Here is a 21,403-nt window from a genome sequence, read left to right on the forward strand (position 1 = left end):
TTATGAAAGCACAGAAATTTGGTGTCGCTGATGATGCTGACAGCATAATAAATCCTGTAACTGATGATTTTGGTCCTGGTGACCAGGTAAACAAAAAGGTTTTCATTTAAAAGCTCAACTGTCGAATGAATGTTCCATTAGCAGCTATATTTTATAGTGATTCGATCCGTCTGCATAATAAGGCATCAGTTTCAAGAAGATAGCTTTGCAACTAAGGGACTAGCTAAGATAATGCTCGACTTCTGCTGCTTATCAAGAATATCTAAATATATATATATCAATTAGAAAACTGAAAGATAATGCCGTAAAACAACCAATTACATACAGATTTAAAGAGAATCCATAAAATCTTGATTGTTTTAGAGTTAGAGATAATTAATTTTATTAACAGCGATGAGGTTTAAATTACAGTACTTAATTAATGGGACCAGTCCAGGAGCTGCGCATTTTCGACATGAGGAGGGAAGGGCTGGCTCACAAGTCTGTGCCACAGCGTGTCTATTTTGTATTTCGGGTCTTTGTTGTTGTGTGGTTGTTGCAGTTGAACTGATGCCGTTGCCACTGGCGCCTGCCCGCCTGCACAAGCCTGCCCGTCTCAACATTCCATGGCCAGTGAATTTGAGTTCTCGTTGAGCGCTTTGACACCGTTCTCGATGGGCATGGCCAGACTGTTGTCATCCATGGCAGCATCGTGGTGGGCCGTCGACGACGACGACGTTGATGGGCCATCGTCGAGCATCATTTGTGCGTCGCTGTGTCCATTATTGTCATGGCCGTTGCCATTACTGCTGCCAAGTCCGTCGTCCCAGTTGATTTTGAAACGAGTGACGCGGGGCTTGCTGGCCAGAATATTGCGCGTCAGTTTGTCGAAGAGCGGTTTCGTCGGTGGATTCTCGCGCATCTCCTGATCGGCATAATCGTTGTTCACATAGTAGCCAACGCGTACGAATTCCTGGCCGCGATACGAGCACGTCAGCAGAACAATGGTGACACCAACTGCATCTGGTTCGGGAATTTTGCTAACATCTGGCGGATCGGCCTGGAAGACGAATATGTGACGGCCCTCGGGTACGGGACCAACGTAGATAGTGTCCAGCACTTGATCATGCTCCTCGGACTCCGCGGAGCCCACATAAATCATTTTCCATTCGAGATCCTCTTTCAGCTCCTCAATGCATTCGAATGTCAGTTCAAATTGAAACGGATTGAAGAAACTGCTCGGATTGTCCAGCACCACAACGTTGGTAATATGCACCTTGGCCATGATGCCGACTGATGACGCGCAGGGCCTTTTTGACTTTTCGGAACAAAGATGACGCTGAGCGGCGCGCGTTTTCCTTCTTTCTTTCTCGGTTTTTGCGTGATTTGTTGAAATTGCACAAATTATTAGTACAAGCGAATTGAAATAGCTATATAGGCACTTATTTTTACAATTAATTGGCTTCAATGTTATTTTTAGCGATTGTTCGCTTTAATTTTGCTAGAAGCAAGTTATTCAGGAAATAAATTTTGGTGAACTAATGACAGCAGCTGATATGCCGCTTTCCCGCCAATTCCAGCTGCCAATACACGTTCAGTCTTTACGATACAACACTGTCTGCAACAACTGGCAGCATTAAAAATACTGCTGTATTTTGCTTACTTTTCCTTGCATTTCTTATATTATTTTCTCTTATGTTATTGTTTTATTTATACTTTGTATGATTAGATTCGTAATTGATAATTCCTCTTCCTCTTGCTACAAAGGGTTTTATTTGGTTGCGTTGTATTTGAGAATAATAATATATACAAATATATTATGATAACGAATTCTTTTACTTCATATTAAATACCAGTTTATTTGAGCGGTTTTATCGTAATTTAAATAGCAGTGTGACCTGCTTGCTAGATTTGAATCGATAACTTTTGCGTGACACCCACAAAAGTGATAACGGTCACACCGCGGACGATAGGCCGATTTGGGAGGTGTTTGTTGCAATATTAAAGTAATATATAAAATTATGATACATCTGACGGGCCAAAATTATAACGCGCGTGATGTAATCAAGAATATATTCTCGCCACTCATCGGCGTTATGACCAGTAACATGGCCGATGAGATATGCCATCGAAACAACTTGTCTTTTGTGGAGCTGCTGCAACCATTTGCCAAACTCCCCAACGACGGTGAGTAAACAAAATCACTTGAGGGGGACGACAACCATCTCCACCAAGCAGGTGGAGTCAACATGAATCGCTAACGGTATTCGCATTAATCGAACAGTTGCTGTCATTAGCAGAATGTAGAAATGTTTACTAATTAACTACTTTAATCTATTGATATGCAATATTTTCCTTTGCTGTGCAGCTCACTTTCGGGATGTGTCCGGGACGAGTGTCTCTGTGCGCGGGTTGCGTCTCAATTTTTGTGACGTAGACTGGCGTCCGCCACAAACTGTGCTGGCACGCAAAATGCTCAACGAGTCGGTGACCAATGCGCACAACGAAAAAACCAGACTGGCCACAATTGGTAAGCATTTTGTGAAAGTCAGTTAAATGAATATGCATAAAATCTATAACTTTTTGTAGCTGGCATCGATCTGGAGTTGCCCACAGCAGAGCCATGGTTTGAGCAATGGCGTGAAACCTTTTTGACCGTGCAGTTTCCAGCGGAGCATGAGTTTACGCGTCATCTGTTGAGCTGTCTGCTGGTCCTGTCCAGCGCCGACACGCAGATTGTTGAGACGGCCCAGAAGCTGACGCAGCGTGTGCAGCAAATGCAGAGCATTACGCCGCAGAAGCTGCCCAAATGGTTCCAGCCCACAGAGGTGCTCAACAGCTATGTGGTGCTGCACGAGGCCAGCCAGGCGGATTTGTCCCGGGCCCAGCAGGGCTTTGAGCTGCTCAAGTCCACTTTCGGGGATAATAGGTGCTTCTTGGTGTCGATTAACTCAACGGATCCGAATAGCGCCAGCGATATACAGGACTATTGGCGGACGTACATCAAACGACAACCCAAAGCCGATGGAATGACAACAAGTGAGCTCAGTGCACCCAAATCCCCACAAGAGGCAGTCTCGGTAATTAGTATGCCAGCGATGCAAATGTCGCAACTAATGGAGAGTCAGGCTCATGTACAGGAGAACGATCTGACCATGTTGCATCCGCTCAGTCCGATGCAAGAGAGCGCCACCGAGGCAATCAATTCGAAGTTTAGCATTAGCAGCGAAAGCATTGCCTCGCAGACAATAAATCCGAATGTGTGGGCCAACGAGTTGGATGTGGATGCACCACATGGCTGCTGCCTTGCCGCACGCGATATTGATAATTTGCGTCACTTTGTGCAGGATTATGCGGTACGCGCTCTAATACCCTACATTGAGCATTTGGTGGTCAAGCTCAGCGAGGGCGTTACCAATAAGAAGGGTGTCAGCAAATCGCTGCTAAGCGCCACAAAACGTTGGTTCGTCACCAGCAAACCCGGTGCGGGTGCCAACAATCAAAATGCTGTCATGTGAGTCAAAGATTAAATTTGTTTATAGTAAATTTAAATATTTATTCGCAGCTATACGAATGAATCTGCTGAGCTGCAGACGCGCAAACTGGGCGATCTGTACTTTATGTTTGGACACTATAATCTAGCGTTTCAAGCGTATCACCAGGCCAAGCGTGACTTCAACGCAGACTCCGCCTGGCAGTATTATGCGGGCGCCTTGGAAATGGCTGCTCTCTCAGCGTTTATGCTGGGCACGGCGCATAGTAAGACATATGACTACATGGAGGATGCCATTGTCTGCTATTTGACTGTGTGCAAGTGAGTCAATTGATTAGCCTTATTATAATTTGTATTTATTATTATGGATCATTTATAGACTGCAGCAATTTGCCACACGTGCCACGCTGTTGAGCATGGAGTGCCTGAAGACGGCGCGCCTATATGGCGATGTGGCCAAGCAGCTGATACGCATGACTAGCGAGGAGTCGGACCTGCGCTCGGCCCTGCTGCTCGAGCAGGCTGCATATTGTTTTCTGGTCACCCAGCCGCCCATGCATCGTAAATACGCTTTTCACATTGTGCTCGCCGGCAATCGCTATTCGCGGGCGGGACAACGGAAGCACGCCTATCGCTGCTACAGGCAGGCGTATCAGGTCTTCCAGCAGCGGCAGTGGAGCCTCGCCGAGGATCATATTCAATATACGGTCGCCAAGCAGGCGTATATGCTGAAGCAGCTGGAGGATGCGAGTCGCTCCTTTGCCCATCTACTGCGTCCAGGCAGCTTGCAGAGTGCCCAGCAGCAGAGCAGTTTTCTCAAGGAGTACATACAGACACAGAATGTGAGTCGGTTTTCCCTTTTCCCTAATGATTCACTCAACCTTAATATTAATATAATATTGATTTGCAGGAGTTACTGAAACGCAGTCCAGAGCTTGGTCTCTTGCCACACGCTCTGCCCCAAGTTGTGCAATCGTCGGTGCGTGTGCTGACTCTAGTGCAGCCTCCCAGTGTTCAAGCGCCACAGGTGCCAGCCAGCAATATAGACATTAACTCCAATTTGACAAGGGATGAGTCCATTTGGCACAAGATCGAGGAAATGCTGGTCATCACAGCCGCATCCAATAAGCCATTTGTGTTCAAGCCCTCACGTTATTTGTACACTAAACAGCAGCCAGCTACGGAATGCCCGCTAGCCGTGCAGGGCGAGCCCATTGAACTTGCCGTGACGCTATCCAATAGTGTTCGTTGTCCCATCACCTTGTCGGAGATTGATCTGCTCTGGCGTCTAACGCTGGACAATGAGGAGGTGCTCTCCAATCTCTGTGTATACGAACAGTCCGCGGACAGCGCTAGCAAGGCTGCTGTTAGTGCAGCTATAAAGACCACCTGTCCGGCCACCTTGGAGCTGGCCGAACAAGCTGAGCATCTGCTCCATTTCAAGCTAACTCCCAAGCTAACCGGCCGTCTATCCATTCTGGGCGTAGTCTGTCGCGTGGCATCCAAAGTGGAGCCAGCAGCAAGTTTGCTGGGCCTCTTACAGTTTGAGACACAACGTATTAAGCCTTCGATGGCCAAGCAATCCTCCCAGACGCTGCTGGACAGCAGGCTGAGCATCAAGCTGGTGCCGCAGGTGCCTGCCCTAAGCGTCAGCTTTAGTCCTGTGCCCCCCGAGTTGCTGGCTGGTGAAATTGTGCCTGTTCACATAACGCTGCGTAACTTGGGCATTGCACCCATCGAGGAAATCTACTTGGGCTGCGACAATCCGCGTTGCCTGACGCTTTTCGAGCAACAAGGCACAGAAATGCCTCTGACCATACTGAGCTGTAAGTGAAGGATCTCATTTTTGTTTACTGACTTAAGATCTATGTTACTTGCTTATAGCGCTGCGAAATCTCTCGAACGATAAGCTGGTCAAGGATAAGGAAATAAGACGTCAGAGAGTTTTCCGTCTGCTCCAGCGACAGGGACACGCAGCACTGGATGCACAACAGGGACACACAATATCCATGTGGCTGCAGGCACCGCACACCGCCGGTCCCTTTACACTCCGTCTACTGTTTTACTATGCGCTGCCGAGTGCTGTCAATGCACAGATTAAATACCGTCTGGTGCGTCACATTTGGCATGTCCAGGTGCAGAGTTGCCTGCAGGCCGAGGCCACCTGTGTGGTCAGCAATGCCGTCAGCCGGGAGCTGGGTCTAGATGTTAGTCTAAGGAATGTGAATGCGGCACAGTTGACGGAGGTGTACATTAATTCGATGTCCTTGTACTCCAAGGAGTATTCGTTGAAACGTAACAATTTGTACAGTAAGTTACAGGATAGGAGTTCGAAATTCAAGCAATTATATTTTTGTTAATCTTATCTCTTATGCAGTTCTGAACAACATGGAAGTGTGCGCTGGTCAGGCTGGCGACCATTGCCTCAAATCGAGCAAATGCTGCAGTTTTCAGTGTCGTCTACAGGCAAAAGATGTGCAACAATTTCAGGATTTGCCGACACTGAAAACGCTGCTACAAACGCGTCTGTCACGCTTGGAGATTATGCCGGCACATCATGCCCAGCAGCTGGAGCAGCATACGCCTCAGCTGCAGGAACCGCACAGTTTCCTGACCAACGAGGAAACCTTTTACTTCAACACCAACATCAGCACGGAGGAGTTCAATGCCAGCGTTGCTACATATGATCCACATGCCACCGTCGCGATTAGCTGGAGCGCTCTGGTGCAAAAGAATAGTGTGCAGCGAGTAGCAACTGGTCTGCACTTTATAAAGCTTTACAATCTGTACGAGACCGGTAGCTGCCCTCCAGTTGCTGATGCTATGCTCAGGCGCCGATTGTCCACAGATGGGTCGCACCAGCACGAATTTCAACTGCCGGCAGATGAAGGTAGCGAAGCTGCCAGCGAGCCATTAGGCGACGATGATGTGGCTGACTTTTGGGAGCCCAATGAGCATTACGTTGGTCAGCGCTGTCTCCTCGAAGATGAAACATTTGTGCTTTCAGCCCGAGCTTAGGTTAACTTCCATATGTTCCAAATATTGTGTCTTTTGCATGTGATTACACAGATCTAATTAGCAAATAAATTGGCTGTTAATCTACAAATGTATTACATAAATTTAATGATGTAGCCATTAGAAGATACTCTGTACCCATATATATCGAAATTACACGAAGAAGTATGCGTAAATTTTGATTTAATTTGTAAATCTACAAATACAGACGAGAACTAAATGTCAAGTGAGTCTCATGCTATGGAAAGTATCGGGTTCAAGTGTCTTACATGATGATGAACAGATGAAGATAGGAAATAGCAGTGTTAGTTGTTAGTTTATTAGTTGATTGATTTAAAATGAATTAATTGTACATGCTAATTAATTGCTTAAACTTGTAACATTAAAGTATTGTTAATTGCTTTTTGGTATATATATCTATATATATATATATGTATTTATGTATGTGGATGCCTGTAAATCATAAGCGGGTTGACTAGACGACGATGCGATTCATTGCTTCTTCATTGGATGTGGATATGATGGCAGCGCAACGTACATTTTCAATTTGGTGGCAGGATATCAATATATTGATTACATTATTGTACTTAAGCACGTTTCTTGCTCATGTAAACACGTCCACACGCGTACAGGACATGTGTACAAGCATAGATGTTGCCCAGAGCGCTGCCCAGCAGTGCACCAATCACATTGGGTATGGGGTACACCTGCCAGTCACGGCCCCAGTCCAGCGGGGCAACCACACTACCAGCCCAAGCGCCCAGAATGCCGCCCAGGGCATTGTATTTGAACAGATGGAGCGCCGTGTCCTCGCACTTGGTCACAAAGTCGGGCTTCTCACAGAAACAGACCTGTAAGGCGCCACCGCCGCCCAGGAGGAAGACTGTGGGCGAAACTGTTAACAGTGTCATCAGGAGGGACAGCACAAAGGTCTGCTCGTAGTTAGCCAAGACTGGTGCACCCAAAATAATGCAGATAAATGCGTAGAGTAGCGTGCACAGAAATTGCAACGTAAGTCCGCCGAGCAGTTCACGTGGCGTGAAATAGGCGGCCTTTTTCTGACGTTGCTTAACGGTTAATACGCCATCCTCGATGCGACCGAAGAAACGGGCCAATATTACTTTGAGCAGTTCGCCAATGAAGACAATTGGCACGATCAGTGAATCCCAGAAGCTGCCCAGATGCGCCCAATTGCGGCGATACTGCATGTAAGTCATGCATATCAGTATAGTGGCCAGACTGAGCGACACATGGAAGAGCTGGTGCTTTGTCTTTTGTTGATCGAATCGCGACACCATTTTGTCACACAAAAAATACAGGCAAAAATTGCGAATATTTTCTATTTACTTTCGATTTAGGTATGGATGTGTCGTTGGCGACCGGTCGATAGCTCGATAAATGGTAGTGATGTGTAACTAATTAAATCTATCGATAGTGAAGGGGCAAACAAAAGGCGAAGTGTTTTGATACAAGCAAATTTTCGTGCATACCGAACATGAGGTTTACCTGTACTTGCTGTGCAATTAAATAGTGATTTCAATAATAGTAAATGTTAACGTTACAGCGGCAATTTATTTTTAGGTTATACTCTAAATTTTTTTTGAACACTTAAAACAATAAAGTGGAATCTTACAAACTGATAAATGCTCATCGATATAATACTTCGATAGTTTTGCAACAATTGTATCGAGAGGTGCTGTCATTTCATCAGCTCTATCACATAATCACTTTACTTACACTTTTAGTTCTTTGCTGCGGCACTTGTTTTTCGTTCATCAATTAATTGGTCTCTTAGTGTGCATCTATAAAATTTCCTAGATGATTACACGTGCCGTCTGTGTTCGTTCCATGCTGCGTGGCTTGTCCACAGTGGCGGCCTGTGCGCGCAATCGCCATACACAAAGCTCCATGGTTGAATATTTCAATGAGGTGCGGCTTCTGCGATACAATGGAGCCGCTTTAATGATGCAGACACAGCGCTTCTACGCCAGCCGGAAGCGTGGCGATGGCGATGATGCGATGGCTGAGGGCGAGCCCGAACTGTTGTCAGATCATCGAGATTCGCAGCAGCTGCCGGCAACTGTTGCCGTTCCAGATGTGTGGCCCCACGTGCCAATGCTGGCGATGCGCCGGAATCCCCTCTTTCCCCGTTTCATGAAGATAGTCGAGGTTGAAGGCTCAACTGCAAAAAATTGTCTTTTTTTGTTCAAAACGCTTGTTTTCTTTCGTAGGTCTCCAATCCGATTATAATGGACCTGTTACGGCGCAAAGTGAAGCTAAATCAGCCGTATGTGGGCGTCTTTCTCAAGAAATCAGACGGCGAGGAGGAGATTATACACGATATAGACGATGTGTATTCCGTGGGCTGCTTTGCACAGATACAGGAGCTGCAGGACTTGGGCGATAAGTTGCGCATGGTTGTTGTCGCCCATCGACGCATCAAAATCACCGGTCAAATATTGGAGGAAGTGCAGCCACCGGCGAAATCAGGTAAGCGACACATATGAACACTTCCCAATTATTCTGACAATGGCGTTGTCTCTCAACTCTCAACCCAGTGAAAATGACAACTTTGCAATATCCACTCTTTAATATAAAATTACGCATCCCAGCTGAAGATCAAACGACTAGCGATTCCACATTCAAATCGGTCAGTAGAAGCGCACGCAAAGCACGGGGACGCGCACCCCGGCGACAAACGCAGAATCTAAGCGATGCTGCCACCACCGAGGAGGTTGCCCAGAGTCAGACGCTGGAGGCACCACTGGCCAGCGGTCGTGTGGAGCCAGCAGCTGCACCAACCAAACCGCTAGAGAATGACGCGACAGCCTCTGCTGATGTTGCTGAAGAGTCTACAGCCCCAAATGGACCGCCAGTGCTGATTGTGGAGGTAGAGAATGTCAAGCAGCCGGCGTACAAACAAACCGAAGAAGTCAAAGCTTTAACGCAAGAGATTATTAAAACCTTGCGCGATATCATCACCATGAATCCTTTGTACAGGTATGCATCAATCTAAAGTTAAGCGAATTGCATTTATATATTTATATATATATATATATATGTATACATATATATTTAATGCTAATTGCTTAGATTATCAGCAAATGTTATTATCACTCTTACCTAATAGGAGTGGTGAATATTTTAATTATAGAGAAAGCTTACAGCAAATGCTGCATCAGAATCAACGAGTTGTCGATAATCCCATTTATTTGTGTGATTTGGGCGCCTCACTCTCCTCGGGCGAGCCAGCTGAGCTGCAGAAAATTCTCGAGGAAACCGATGTAAGCTGTGAACTCATGAATACTATATCGTATATCTTATCCAATTGTTTATATACAGATACCTCAGCGATTATTACTCGCATTGGCACTCCTTAAAAAGGAATTGGAGTTGTCTCGATTGCAGCAAAAGATTGGACGCGAAGTGGAGGAGAAGGTCAAGCAGCAGCATCGCAAATATATACTGCAGGAGCAGCTGAAGGTCATCAAAAAGGAGCTGGGCATTGAGAAGGATGACAAGGATGCCATCGGTGAGAAATATCGCGACAAACTCAAGGACAAAACAGTGCCGGAGAACATCAAAACTGTCATTGACGAGGAACTGACCAAGCTGAACTTCTTAGAAAGTCACAGTTCCGAATTCAAGTGAGTCGTCAGTCGATTATTATTCATTTGTCCAACCTCAACAATTTGGTTTTATTTCTAGCGTTACACGAAATTATTTAGACTGGCTCACCTCATTGCCTTGGGGCGTTATTAGTCCCGAGAACTTGTGCCTTGACAAAGCCACCGAAATTTTAAACAACGATCATTATGGCATGGAAGACATCAAGAAGCGTATTTTGGAATTTATTGCTGTTAGCTCTCTAAAGGGTACGACGCAAGGCAAAATTCTGTGTTTCCATGGGCCGCCTGGAGTTGGCAAGACGAGCATAGCGAAATCAATAGCGAACGCCTTGAGTCGCGAGTATTTCCGCTTTAGTGTGGGCGGAATGACGGATGTAGCGGAGATCAAGGGTCATCGGCGCACCTACGTAGGCGCCATGCCCGGTAAGCTGATACAGTGTCTGAAAAAGACCAAAACGGAGAATCCTCTGGTGCTCATCGATGAGGTCGATAAGATTGGAAAGTAAGTAAAGACGACATTATTGTAATTGATTGTAAATACTAATAGACAATTACCCTCCCCCAGAGGCTATCAGGGTGATCCTAGCTCTGCTCTGCTCGAGTTGCTGGATCCCGAGCAAAATGCCAATTTCCTTGACCATTATTTGGATGTGCCCGTTGATCTGTCCCGTGTCTTATTCATTTGCACAGCGAATGTGATAGATACCATACCCGAGCCACTGCGGGATCGTATGGAACTCATCGAAATGTCTGGATATGTTGCCGAAGAGAAGGTAGCCATTGCGCGCCAGTATCTGATACCACAGGCCATGAATGACTGCGGTCTAACGGATAAACAGGTTAACATAACCGAGGATGCGCTAAAAATGCTCATACGCAGCTATTGTCGCGAATCTGGTGTGCGTAATCTGCAGAAGCAAATCGAGAAGGTCATACGCAAGGTGGCCTTCCGGCTGGTCAAAAAAGAGGGCGAAGAGTTCCCAGTGAATGCCGACAATCTAACAACGTTCCTGGGCAAACAAGTTTTCAGTTCGGATCGCATGTACGCAACGACACCAGCCGGTGTTGTCATGGGCTTGGCCTGGACAGCCATGGGCGGATCATCGTTGTACATTGAGACATCCCGGCGTCACATTCGTTCAGAGAAACCCGAAGCGAACAGTGGAGCATTACACCTAACGGGCAATCTGGGCGATGTAATGAAGGAATCTGCACAAATTGCCTTGACTGTGGCCCGAAACTTTTTGTACACATATGATCCAAAGAACAAGTTCCTAGAGCAAGAGTAAGTAGCTGAAAGCTAATCTTTTAGCTGATGGGTTATCAATTCAAATCTATAAATGATCTCTAAGCAACCGATTAGGTATACGTAATGTATTTGACATAAAAAAATGTAGTTTAATATATTACCTATACGTAATGCAAAGTATTTACTAATATATTTTAGTTAATCTTTTGAGGTGCAGCTGCACCCTTAAGAAATCCTTATTAGTCGCAGTGCAAGTTTTTAACTTATTGAGTTTCCTTCACAGACACATTCACCTGCATGTGCCTGAGGGCGCCACACCGAAAGATGGACCTAGCGCTGGTGTTACTATAATCACAGCATTGGTTTCACTAGCCACCGGCAAGCCAGTGCGTCCGGATGTGGCAATGACGGGCGAGGTTTCCCTAATGGGAAAGGTTTTGACTGTAGGCGGCATAAAAGAGAAAACCATTGCTGTAAGTTCGATCAGAAACCCATTTTTGGAAAATATCACACTCGTATTACTATATTATGTATTTTAGGCTCGTCGCAGCGGCGTCACATGTCTTATTCTGCCCTTTGACAATAAGAAGGACTTTGATGAGCTGCCCAGCTTCATTACCGATGGACTGGAAGTGCACTTTGCCAGCAACTATGATGATGTCTATAGGATTGCCTTTGCAGATCCACAGCTATTAGAAACAGATAGCAAAAGTGAATCTGCGGCGCCGCTTGAAAAGATAGCCAGTGTTTCGGCTAAGCAAGCCAGCACATAGTCGTATCGACTAACTTTAGGCTAAGCACTTTGGGTTGGGTGTTTGGGGACACAAGCTGCGTTCATGTAAACTTTTTGGATATGACCTATGTTAATCTGTTTATTAGTATCTAAATAGCTATATGTATTTAGAGCAAAGCATTTGGTTAGCTAATGCCAGGTAAATTAAATGTATATGGTAATATATCTGCATCTTATATGTCCGCATTGGCAACGACCCACTCCAGAAAGCGGTCCACGCGCGTGTATATGCCTGGACGATTCGGTTCGCCGCATCGCCAGCCCCAGGAGACAATGCCAATGGTGACCCAGCGCTGATTGGGCAACTGTACGACCAACGGACCACCGCTATCACCCTGGCAGCTATCCTTGCCGCCTTCCGGGGCACCAGCGCACATGGTCGTGTCCGGTATGCGATCCACAAAAGCAGCCTGGCAATCCGATTGCTTCCACACCGGTAAATTTACCTAAAAAGTTGACAAATCATGATAGTAAGTTTGAACGATTCTCTTTGGGTGTTGGTGTCTTCTCACTTCCATGAGTATCTTGGAGTGCGGACCACTGAAATTGATTGTGCCCCAGCCCATGACAATGCCCATGCGTCCTGTCCAGTCTTCATTCAGCGGTGGCATGCATATGGGCCATATGTAGCTATTAAACAACGTCGGTCGCTCAATCCGTATGATGGCAATGTCATTCTCATATGTTACTGAATCATAATCCACGTGCAGGACCATGTTACCAACGCGGAAATCGCGTAAGCGCGTCTCATTCAATTCCTTTTGTTTTTAGGATTAGACAGATGTAATTTTTGTAAATAATGAATAGAAATCCTCATATATTTACGTGCGTATTGTACTCGCCCAGTCGCACAAATATCTTCTCCTTGGGGATCTTGTGCAGGCAGTGAGCCGCCGTTAGCACATGGCGATCTGTGATGAGCACACCGCCACACCACACATATTCAGTACCCTCAAGCAGCACCGCCGCCATCCAGGGCCATTCATCCGACTCCGCTGGACGTCCACCAGTGATCTTGGGAAATTGACGTGTTGTAATGCCACAACCACGTTTCTCCGGCTGATTGACAATGCGCGGGGATTCCTCATTGGCGCTCACAAACTGTGGACTGAAGCGTGACGCTGTCGACTGTTCCGTGCAGCAAATGCCAATTGAACTGTAATAGCGTATAGTATTTGAAATGAGTTTCAATGGTTGAGTTGATCATATTGGGCGTAACCTTTTCTCAATGATGCATAGCTGGGAAACCAAACGCCACACATCACTCTTCAGCTCCGGCATGCGGCAGTAAATGATATGGCGACAACGTCCGGCTACGCCAAGCGACGTGCGACATGCGCCATAGTCCTTGTTTTCCTGTAATAAATATAAAGTAATATAAGCAAAAAACAATCAAATTTCTTAACTATAATAATTTAAAGTCTATTATTTTTATTAAAAGAAATTTTTAGTGATTTTCCAATACTCACCAGCAGAGCGGAGCCACTTTGAGCTGGTGCCTGTCGCTTGGTCAAACGATGACGTGATAGAAAACTGGATACGTTGTCACCATCACTGTTATTATTGGCCTGTACATGTTGCTCATTCTCTGCGGCGCCCCACAGGAACTCATCGTTGTCGCTGAGCTCGAGCAGATCTACAGCCAGAAAGTATTTATTGAAACAGGGCAGTGATGAATCCAACAACTTTACCCACCCGTGTGCTCGACGGAATAACTTTTGGACAACACCGGCTGCCATCTGAAGCTTAGCAGCGCGACGAACATTAGCTCCAAACACTTCATCTTACCCTTTCAAACTGAATCTTCAATTGAAACTTATCCCACAGCTGCAAATTGTAATTTTTATCGCGTGCCGTTTCCGTTGCGAGAAATCGAAGCTGTGTTTTTAGCAAAGTTCTCGATAAGCTGCCGAAGTCGAGCTATAGAATCTCAAATCACGTCTCTCTCACTGTTTCTCTCCAAGCTCAGCTTGGATTACAATAATTCACCTTGCATGTGAACTTGTGTGAAACTTTGCGATTTACTTTATATAAAAAAAGCTATTCACTTTATTTAATGTATAATAATTGCAAGTCGCGTATTTTAAAGAGTCCAGACAAGAATTCAAAATTTGATACCGAAAGCTCAAGCAGTGAAGCCAGTTTTCGACTGTTTATATATATATTTATGGATATGTGTACTATATACTCTATATGTATGTATATTTAGTACGACTTATCAGTGAACCGGAGCTCTGGAATGCCGGTTCCCTTTTAATGCTTATGAGCTTAGAGTTAGACCCAATTTCATTGGCATAGTGTCAACTAACCCATTTTAGAATAAATTCAGTAATTGAAGCTCATTTTTGTCGGCAACATGCCTATGTCAATGGCAAAGTGGCAGAAACGTGCCGTGAATTGCTAACGATGCTGTTCGGCGGGTTTCAATTCCGTATAAGTCATCTCAACTATTACTAAATACATTATATTTATAAATAAAAAAAAACCTTGCTAAATTGTACAATTTATTTGCCTTATATCACCAGCCCACTTCGGTCAGTTGAGCATCAAACAATAAATCTTCTCAAACCGGACTGAGGGAAGAGATGCTGACAGCTTATTAAAGATTCGCAATAAAATTGTGAAGCATTATATTTAATAAGAAACAGCCTAACTATAAAACAGGTTTTATTAAATAATCATCAATAAGCCCATGTAGTTTGTAATCCCCATTTTGTTTTGGTTCTCAAACTTGTATTTAACTGTTTTGTCTATCCCCAACTTAAAGATGCTTATCAAACACTTTTGAAACATTGTTACAATTTATTGCTGAAATTTGTTAACTGAATACAACAGTATCTTTTATTTCATATTACACATATCGTCAAGCAAACATATACATATTAAAAACGTATAATCTTTTGGGCATTACAAAATAAATGTCTGCAGGTTTAGTTTTACAACTCTTATATCAAAAAATCTATTTATTAAGACAGTTAGCTGTTTATTATATGATTTTTCATTTCCTTTTCTTTTTGTATTTTGATTTTGAGTATGTAGGTATGTAGAAAGTTTTACAATTAGTCTCCAAAAAGGGTCTCACAAAAATATAAATAGAGCGTGTCGTATGGAAACCGATGCGGCATAGAAAGTTGTACGGTATTGCGGTGTAAATAACTAAATTTATCTAAGTATATAAGTACAATGTATGTATATAAAATCAGTACACATTTATATGCTTGTATATAAGTATTGAACCGCGGGTTTTCACAAAACATTCACTACTACACACACATAGCTAAATAGTTGCATATACACATCAATATGTTAGGGTATATGTTATATGTATATTGTATATTGTAAAGTTATCAATAGGTGGAATTTGAGAGGCCTGTTATTGTGATTGGGCTCTATTCACATAAATATATAGTATGTATGTGATTTTAATTTGATTTATTTCATTGATTGTTGTGTTGCATGTATGTGAAATGAGATCTTTATTTACTTTTAAATAGTTCAATTTTATGTTGCGTGTTCTTAATAGTTTCTAACCTAAAAAACGGTTTGTGCTTTACGAGTTCCGTCGAAACGACATTTAATTTTGCATATTTTCTTTCATTTTTTGTTGGATCACATTTAGTTTAATAAGTTGAAAAAGTAATGCTGAAATACAGGTAAATTTAGATATACAAGAGTTTTAATCCAATTGAGGACTGTGTGCCATTTAAAGCTCTTTTGTGGAACTTTCCTAACAACGGGAAGACTAAAATTTGTGCTGAGTATGATCTGAGCAAAATAAAGGTATCCTATTTCAAGTTCGCAGAAAAATTGTTTATGAATATCAATAACCATCCCATCTGTCAAATATATTATTATTAATACAATCTGTTGAATGAAAAGCGGGTTTTCAACTAATTTTTAGCGTTGGTTGTGCTCAAAAACAAAGAAGGAAATCAATTCTATTAGATATTTGAAGTTGGCAGCACTGAAATTACTGAAGATTACTCTTTCCTGCTTCATCTATTTTTTTCTTTGCATTTGTAATTTCTCAATTTTTAATCATAGGCCTAGAACTAATGGTCATTTAAGCACAGTTGTCTTTAATGTGGACTTTCATTTTTGTATCCGCTCTTTCGGTGAACAAAAATTTAGCATATTTTGATTATATTCCTTGGACTTAAGATAGACATTTGCTTTTGATGAATTGAATTCTTTAGTCGACCAGTCGAACACCCGCCTCCACATCGTCGGCCATGGTGACACCTTTGCCCTTCTTCTTGCCATCCGCCGATGGCTTCTTCTTACTGAGGACAAGCGTCTCGGGCTCATCCTGCGACTGTTGCCGCTTGCCGCCAGCTGTCGATGCACTGCCTCCGTTGTTGCGCAGCTTAAAGCGTGTTGTTGCTGCGGCCGCATTGTTGTTGGCACAATTGCAGATGGCATCGAAGATGCGCACCACAAAGCCCCGGGCGCGATTCACAACTTTGCCGTTCTTAAAATCTGGTATGGCGAAACCTAAAGAGATTAGTGCCAAGGCAGACGTTTGAAGAAGGAAAAAAAAAGTAAACAAAATTATAAAAAAAAGGTTTGGTGAAAGGCTGACGAGAAAAGTGCAACGTAAATATTCAATCATGCAATCGAGCAAAAATAAATGAACATATCACAAGCAAATATTACATTTCATTAATGTCGCTTTTAATTAGCGGCTGTCAAAGTGACTTGCCAGTGGCCACCCACCCACCAAGGTTATAAAGGGCACCATGCAGCCCACATCCAACGCATTGCACTACATACATCATGAGTCTACGGTCGGTCTGCGATCTCTCGTCCAGGAGCAGTTTCTGGCAACTGCTGTTGCTCGGCTTGCTGATGCTGTTCCCAGGATTTTGCGGCGGCGTCACAATGCAACAATTTACCCAATCGATGGATATGATGCGCAACGGTTGCATCGCTAAACATAAGGTGCCACTGGAGATCCTGGATCGCATACGTATTGGCGATTTCGACTTGGAGCCCACACAGGACTTACTGGTGAGTTTGATTAACCACTCACTCAGTTGGTCACCGCCTCGACTTATTCATTTCACTCAGTGTTATACAAAGTGCGTTGCACAACTGGCTGGCGTTTTAACTAAAAAGGGTGAATTTAGTATACCCAAGGCCTTTGCTCAGGTGCCCTTCATTCTGCCACCCGAGATGCAGACCCCAGCACGAGATGCACTCACTCATTGCAAGGAGGAACGTAAGTCAACAAAGTTGCTTAATTCTTACATCATTTCAGAAAGTATATGGATTAAAGTTGTTAAAATGATAGCTGATTATTCTTTTTCACAATTTTTAATTTTCCAAACTTTAATTGACAGTTAAGTGGCTCAGATAAGTGATTTCCCAGAGTTGTATGTTAAGTCTTTAAGACTGGGAAGTTTTGTCGACATTCATATTATTATGGCGATGCCAAAGTTTAAATTAAAAGTGCAAACTAATTCATAGCAATTTAAGAATATCAAATAATTGCATTCCCTATTAAAAATAATACAAATAGTTGAATCGTAAATGAATGTTTAAGATAAAACAGATCTAAACCGGGTTTAACTCACAATATGAACACTGCCAGTAAAAAATAAACGTAAACTGAAATAATATTTTACCCTTCTATAATTCAGTCTTTTCATTGTGTGAAAAAAGAAAAACACTTTAAGCCATTGTCTTTCAACTTGAATCACTTGAGACTTCAGATTTACATACACGAGGTACTAGTTAAATACTGAATTAATAAAAGGATTTTCTTTTTGGAACAGAGAAATCCCACAAGGACTCATGCGCGAAGGTCTACTACACGAGCAAATGCATGGCAGCATTTGATCGTACACACTTTAAGTTTCCATAGCAACAAATGATGAAGAAGGAGTACAATTGATGGATGAGAGATGAAAAGATTGGCTGCTACTTACTCGGTCGCTTCTCCTTGCCCTGTAAAAATAAGCGTGTTTTCAAATGCATTATACGTTTGCAATTAACGGATAATAAATGATTAGCCAACCTGTTGCAATTTATGGGCTTCGAGTGCACGCTTATTGGCCTCCGTTTCGGCGCGTTGGGCCACCTCATCGATGAAGCCGTGCAGCACGGCCATGTTGTTGGGATTCTGCTTAAAGTGCTCGATGCGTGCCTCCAGCGATTCGCTTTCAATTTCATCCACACTGTCCGGTGAGGCGGGCTCAGGTTCCGCAAATCTTGCATGCATTTCACGTTCTATTTATTATTATTTATTTCTTGGCAAAAATAATGCGAAAATTTCGAAGCAACTTTTGCGCCTTTGTCGAACACACACACTGATTTCGCTTCTTTCTTTTTTTTTGGTATGTACAAGGTGTTTGCTTCGTTGTGCGAAAAATCGATAGACGAGCACTTCTGGCGCACTTCCCCGCACATGCGTGCTGAGCTGAGCAATGGGTAATGGGTAATGGGGAGCAGGAAAGGGGGGCGTAAGTAGTAGAATGTTTTGGGGGTTGCTTTTTGTTGTTTAATGCATGTTTATTGCATGTTGTTGTTATTGTATAAACTGGCTTTTGAACTTAAATAACTAAGTGGTGGGGAGGGGCATGGGGGTGTAGAAGTTGTGTGTGTGTGTGTGTGTGTGTGGAGAAGGCTACTCCAGATGCGATAAATCATCCAGGCCGGGCGGTGAGCGCACCAATTCCGTTTCAATGATCAACGAATTGACATCCACAATGCTCTGAAATGCGTATAAACACAGCATATTAGAGTTGTTGGGGGATTTAGGGAGTTGGCAGGTACCCAGGACTGCTACACACATTATCACTGCTGCGCGCGGTCAGCAAACTGTTCGCCGCACTGCCCGTTGATGATGAATTCGAATTTGATGCATTCGCTCCATTAGCCGACGATGAGGACATCACCACACTGTGCGGTGAACTGCCACGGCGCACCACCTTCGCCTGCGCCTGCTGCGGCGAGTTCTGTGCAACAATCACAAATTTCTGCGGCGGCTGATTACCCTGGATGGCGCGTATTTGTGGCAGAGTGGAGACCACAGGGCTGCTAAAGAAAAGACATTTAGATTGATCTCAGATTAATACGATTATTTGGAATTGGCGCGTTCGTCACTTAAAACAAAAGCTGAATAGAATTTCCATTAAATATATTCTTGAAGGTTCTTTGCGATGAATGTGGCTCTACACATATTTAAAACATATCTCCTAATACTTTACATCTTTTTACAATACGGTATGATATACATAGTTGCCATAAAAATATTGGGTACCTAATCTGTTTACAAATGTATATTCAATCTTTTTAATCTTCTATTGTCTGAGTCATCACTATTAATTTTAACTTACCCCTGTCTTTGTGAGCTGGGCATCGAGACGCGTCCGATTGTTGTGGCCGTTTGAGCAGCGCTGGTTATGGGCGCCGTATTGATGGTAGTGGAGGATAGCGTTACGGTGCTGCTGGCAGGAGAATTGCGCACCTTGACCACAGCCTGACACAGCGAGGGACCAAGAAAGCCAAAATCCATTTTATACTCCTCGGCAATGTCCGGTGAGCTGCGCATTTGCTTCAATATGGGCGGGCAGCATTTCTGGAGCATTGCTCGTATATGTCCAGCAGCTGTTTTATCTGTGTTGCTCATCGAGGTGCCCAACAGATGCGGCTCGATGCGTTCCGAGATGAATTTGAGACGTGGTATGATGAATACTTTAATCACCTCACCGCCCAGCTCGGAGAGGCCCGCAACGGATCCATAAAGCGATGACAAATGCGTCTTATCATTTTGGAGAGCCTTACTAAAGATGCTGCAAGGGATTGATGATTAAATATTTGCGTGGAGGCTATTGTTGCTTAGTGCTCTTACCGTGTGACACGCGTTTGCAGATTATTTGTGAGCGTGTTGAATGTCTTACAAATCTGGGCCATAAGGCGGGAGGCAAAATCACGCAGAGCCCAATGATTGTCCAGTTCGGGGCGCATACAAAGCTGCTTGGACACAATGCAGGTCATCACAGAGGGTATCAGCTCGTGCAGCTAAAACAAAAAGACGTCAACAGCTCATTTTTGTCTAAAAAATAATGCTTGCTGCTGCTGCATACGTATTTCTCTAGGAACAACGATGGATTGTCGAGCAGGGCGCGCACCATCCGCATCAAGTAGATCAGCAGCGCCAGATTATTTTGAACAACGTTCACTTTGACGCCCTCGGCAATGAATGTGCACATGCGGGGCAGCATTTCGTGCAGGCCGGGATCAGAGCCGAGCGATTGTAGCGCTTCGGCACGTCGCGGCTCGTCGGATCCGACGCAGGCTTCGGTGATCTCCTTGTAGTAGAGCTGCTGTTCGACGGACAGTTCGTGTGTGGCCAGCTGCTTGACATGAATCGTTTCCACGTTCTTGAGCTTGTGAATTTTGCCTGTAGTCGGCTTGCCAGCGGCATCTTTGTTCAGTCCCTGATCCATTTTAATGACAGGATTCACCGAATCCAGAAATTGTGAGTCCTTTGAGAGAGGTGGTGGATTTTCCGGCACCGTCGGCTGTATGCCCTCGACAACGAACCAATGGGAGCGCAGCGTCAGATCAAGTGGTATCTTAGCCGAGCTATTTGCGGTTATCTCACTCAAATCGATCTCCTTATCCTCCGTAAAGTGCAGCTCACGTCCACCGCCGGACGCGAAGCGAAATGGTATAAAATCCTTCGTGACAAATCCATACTGGGGCTCAATGTTGCGCACCTTGAGCGACATATCGATGTCCCGGACGGATAGCTTCTGCCGCCGGGCATGGTGCATAAATTTGGCGGCATCTTGTGCCATGCGCTTCAGTTTGATGGAAACATCTTCGGCCAGCTCCTTGGAGGCGTCATCTGATAGGGAGCCAACGCCGATGCTTTCGGCTATTACTTTTATGGATTCGGCTGATATGCTCGAGCCATACAGCATGCTGCTGGCGGCACTATTTGCTTTCGACGATTTGTTACTCATTTCAACAGATAAACAATGATTTTCACCCAGCAGCAATATTTTGACCTCTTCTTCTTCTACGCGTTCTGATGACTGACCATTGTGAATCGATTATCGATATTTTGTTTGCGTCGACATCAGCTCATCTCTTGTTGCGGTTGTAACAAGTGCTGGGAAACGCCACAATTGCACAAAATATGCAATCGAATAGCTCGATAAGTTGAACAATCGTTGCAGACGATGTATCACTATGTGCTATCATCCCTAATTCGTAGTTTCTTTTCTTTATTT

General features: G+C 44.2%; 7 protein-coding genes across 13 annotated transcripts; 2 read left to right on the forward strand and 5 right to left on the reverse strand.

Moving 5' to 3' along the window:
• Positions 1 to 354: 354 nt before the first annotated feature.
• On the reverse strand, positions 355 to 1,556 carry LOC6558079 (histone chaperone asf1). The gene has a single exon (XM_001985188.2). The coding sequence runs from the start codon at positions 1,262 to 1,264 to the stop codon at positions 596 to 598; it is 669 nt and encodes a 222-aa protein (XP_001985224.1). The 5' UTR covers positions 1,265 to 1,556; the 3' UTR covers positions 355 to 595.
• A 380-nt stretch (positions 1,557 to 1,936) lies between these two features.
• Positions 1,937 to 6,663, forward strand: LOC6558085 (trafficking protein particle complex subunit 8). Its single transcript, XM_001985187.3, has 8 exons — positions 1,937 to 2,166; positions 2,348 to 2,509; positions 2,569 to 3,493; positions 3,545 to 3,793; positions 3,852 to 4,314; positions 4,383 to 5,298; positions 5,357 to 5,782; positions 5,850 to 6,663. The coding sequence occupies exons 1-8, from the start codon at positions 2,001 to 2,003 to the stop codon at positions 6,488 to 6,490; spliced, it is 3,948 nt and encodes a 1,315-aa protein (XP_001985223.1). The 5' UTR covers positions 1,937 to 2,000; the 3' UTR covers positions 6,491 to 6,663.
• Positions 6,654 to 7,852, reverse strand: LOC6558107 (uncharacterized protein C1450.15). Its single transcript, XM_001985186.2, has one exon. The coding sequence runs from the start codon at positions 7,783 to 7,785 to the stop codon at positions 7,075 to 7,077; it is 711 nt and encodes a 236-aa protein (XP_001985222.1). The 5' UTR covers positions 7,786 to 7,852; the 3' UTR covers positions 6,654 to 7,074.
• Positions 7,853 to 8,182: 330 nt separating this feature from the next.
• Positions 8,183 to 12,321, forward strand: LOC6558113 (lon protease homolog, mitochondrial). Of its 4 annotated transcripts, none has more exons than XM_032743498.1 (9): positions 8,183 to 8,656; positions 8,719 to 8,977; positions 9,046 to 9,487; positions 9,642 to 9,771; positions 9,830 to 10,134; positions 10,196 to 10,618; positions 10,682 to 11,401; positions 11,649 to 11,838; positions 11,905 to 12,321. In XM_032743498.1, exons 1-9 carry the CDS (start codon positions 8,306 to 8,308, stop codon positions 12,136 to 12,138), a joined length of 3,054 nt encoding a protein of 1,017 aa, XP_032599389.1. In that variant the 5' UTR covers positions 8,183 to 8,305; the 3' UTR covers positions 12,139 to 12,321. The 4 variants fall into 4 exon arrangements, with proteins under 4 accessions (XP_032599389.1, XP_001985221.1, XP_032599388.1 ...); XM_001985185.2 differs by having other exon boundaries at positions 9,100 to 9,487; XM_032743497.2 differs by having other exon boundaries at positions 8,279 to 8,656; positions 9,618 to 9,771.
• LOC6558118 (venom protease) lies at positions 12,220 to 14,441 on the reverse strand. Its single transcript, XM_001985184.3, has 6 exons — positions 13,854 to 14,441; positions 13,628 to 13,794; positions 13,378 to 13,514; positions 12,984 to 13,314; positions 12,671 to 12,916; positions 12,220 to 12,604 (listed from the first exon to the last, which is right to left on the reverse strand). Exons 1-6 carry the CDS (start codon positions 13,939 to 13,941, stop codon positions 12,332 to 12,334), a joined length of 1,242 nt encoding a protein of 413 aa, XP_001985220.1. The 5' UTR covers positions 13,942 to 14,441; the 3' UTR covers positions 12,220 to 12,331.
• Positions 14,442 to 14,937: 496 nt separating this feature from the next.
• On the reverse strand, positions 14,938 to 18,431 carry LOC6558129. 3 transcript variants are annotated; one of them, XM_032741047.2, is made up of 3 exons: positions 18,178 to 18,431; positions 18,089 to 18,107; positions 14,938 to 16,637 (listed from the first exon to the last, which is right to left on the reverse strand). In XM_032741047.2, exons 1-3 carry the CDS (start codon positions 18,379 to 18,381, stop codon positions 16,351 to 16,353), a joined length of 510 nt encoding a protein of 169 aa, XP_032596938.1. In that variant the 5' UTR covers positions 18,382 to 18,431; the 3' UTR covers positions 14,938 to 16,350. The 3 variants fall into 3 exon arrangements, with proteins under 3 accessions (XP_032596938.1, XP_001985218.1, XP_043071535.1); XM_001985182.3 differs by having other exon boundaries at positions 14,938 to 16,652; XM_043215600.1 differs by lacking the exons at positions 18,089 to 18,107; positions 18,178 to 18,431 and adding an exon at positions 16,879 to 17,421 and having other exon boundaries at positions 14,938 to 16,652.
• A 107-nt stretch (positions 18,432 to 18,538) lies between these two features.
• LOC6558134 (transcription initiation factor TFIID subunit 6) lies at positions 18,539 to 21,202 on the reverse strand. 2 transcript variants are annotated; one of them, XM_001985181.3, is made up of 5 exons: positions 20,249 to 21,169; positions 20,014 to 20,183; positions 19,499 to 19,954; positions 18,953 to 19,196; positions 18,539 to 18,873 (listed from the first exon to the last, which is right to left on the reverse strand). In XM_001985181.3, exons 1-5 carry the CDS (start codon positions 21,131 to 21,133, stop codon positions 18,787 to 18,789), a joined length of 1,842 nt encoding a protein of 613 aa, XP_001985217.1. In that variant the 5' UTR covers positions 21,134 to 21,169; the 3' UTR covers positions 18,539 to 18,786. The 2 variants fall into 2 exon arrangements, with proteins under 2 accessions (XP_001985217.1, XP_032596929.1); XM_032741038.1 differs by having other exon boundaries at positions 18,549 to 18,873; positions 18,953 to 19,199; positions 20,249 to 21,202.
• Positions 21,203 to 21,403: the final 201 nt, after the last annotated feature.

Source organism: Drosophila grimshawi, unplaced genomic scaffold (genome assembly GCF_018153295.1).
Source record: "Drosophila grimshawi isolate 15287-2541.00 unplaced genomic scaffold, ASM1815329v1 contig_44, whole genome shotgun sequence".
Taxonomy (NCBI): Eukaryota; Metazoa; Arthropoda; class Insecta; order Diptera; family Drosophilidae; genus Drosophila; species Drosophila grimshawi.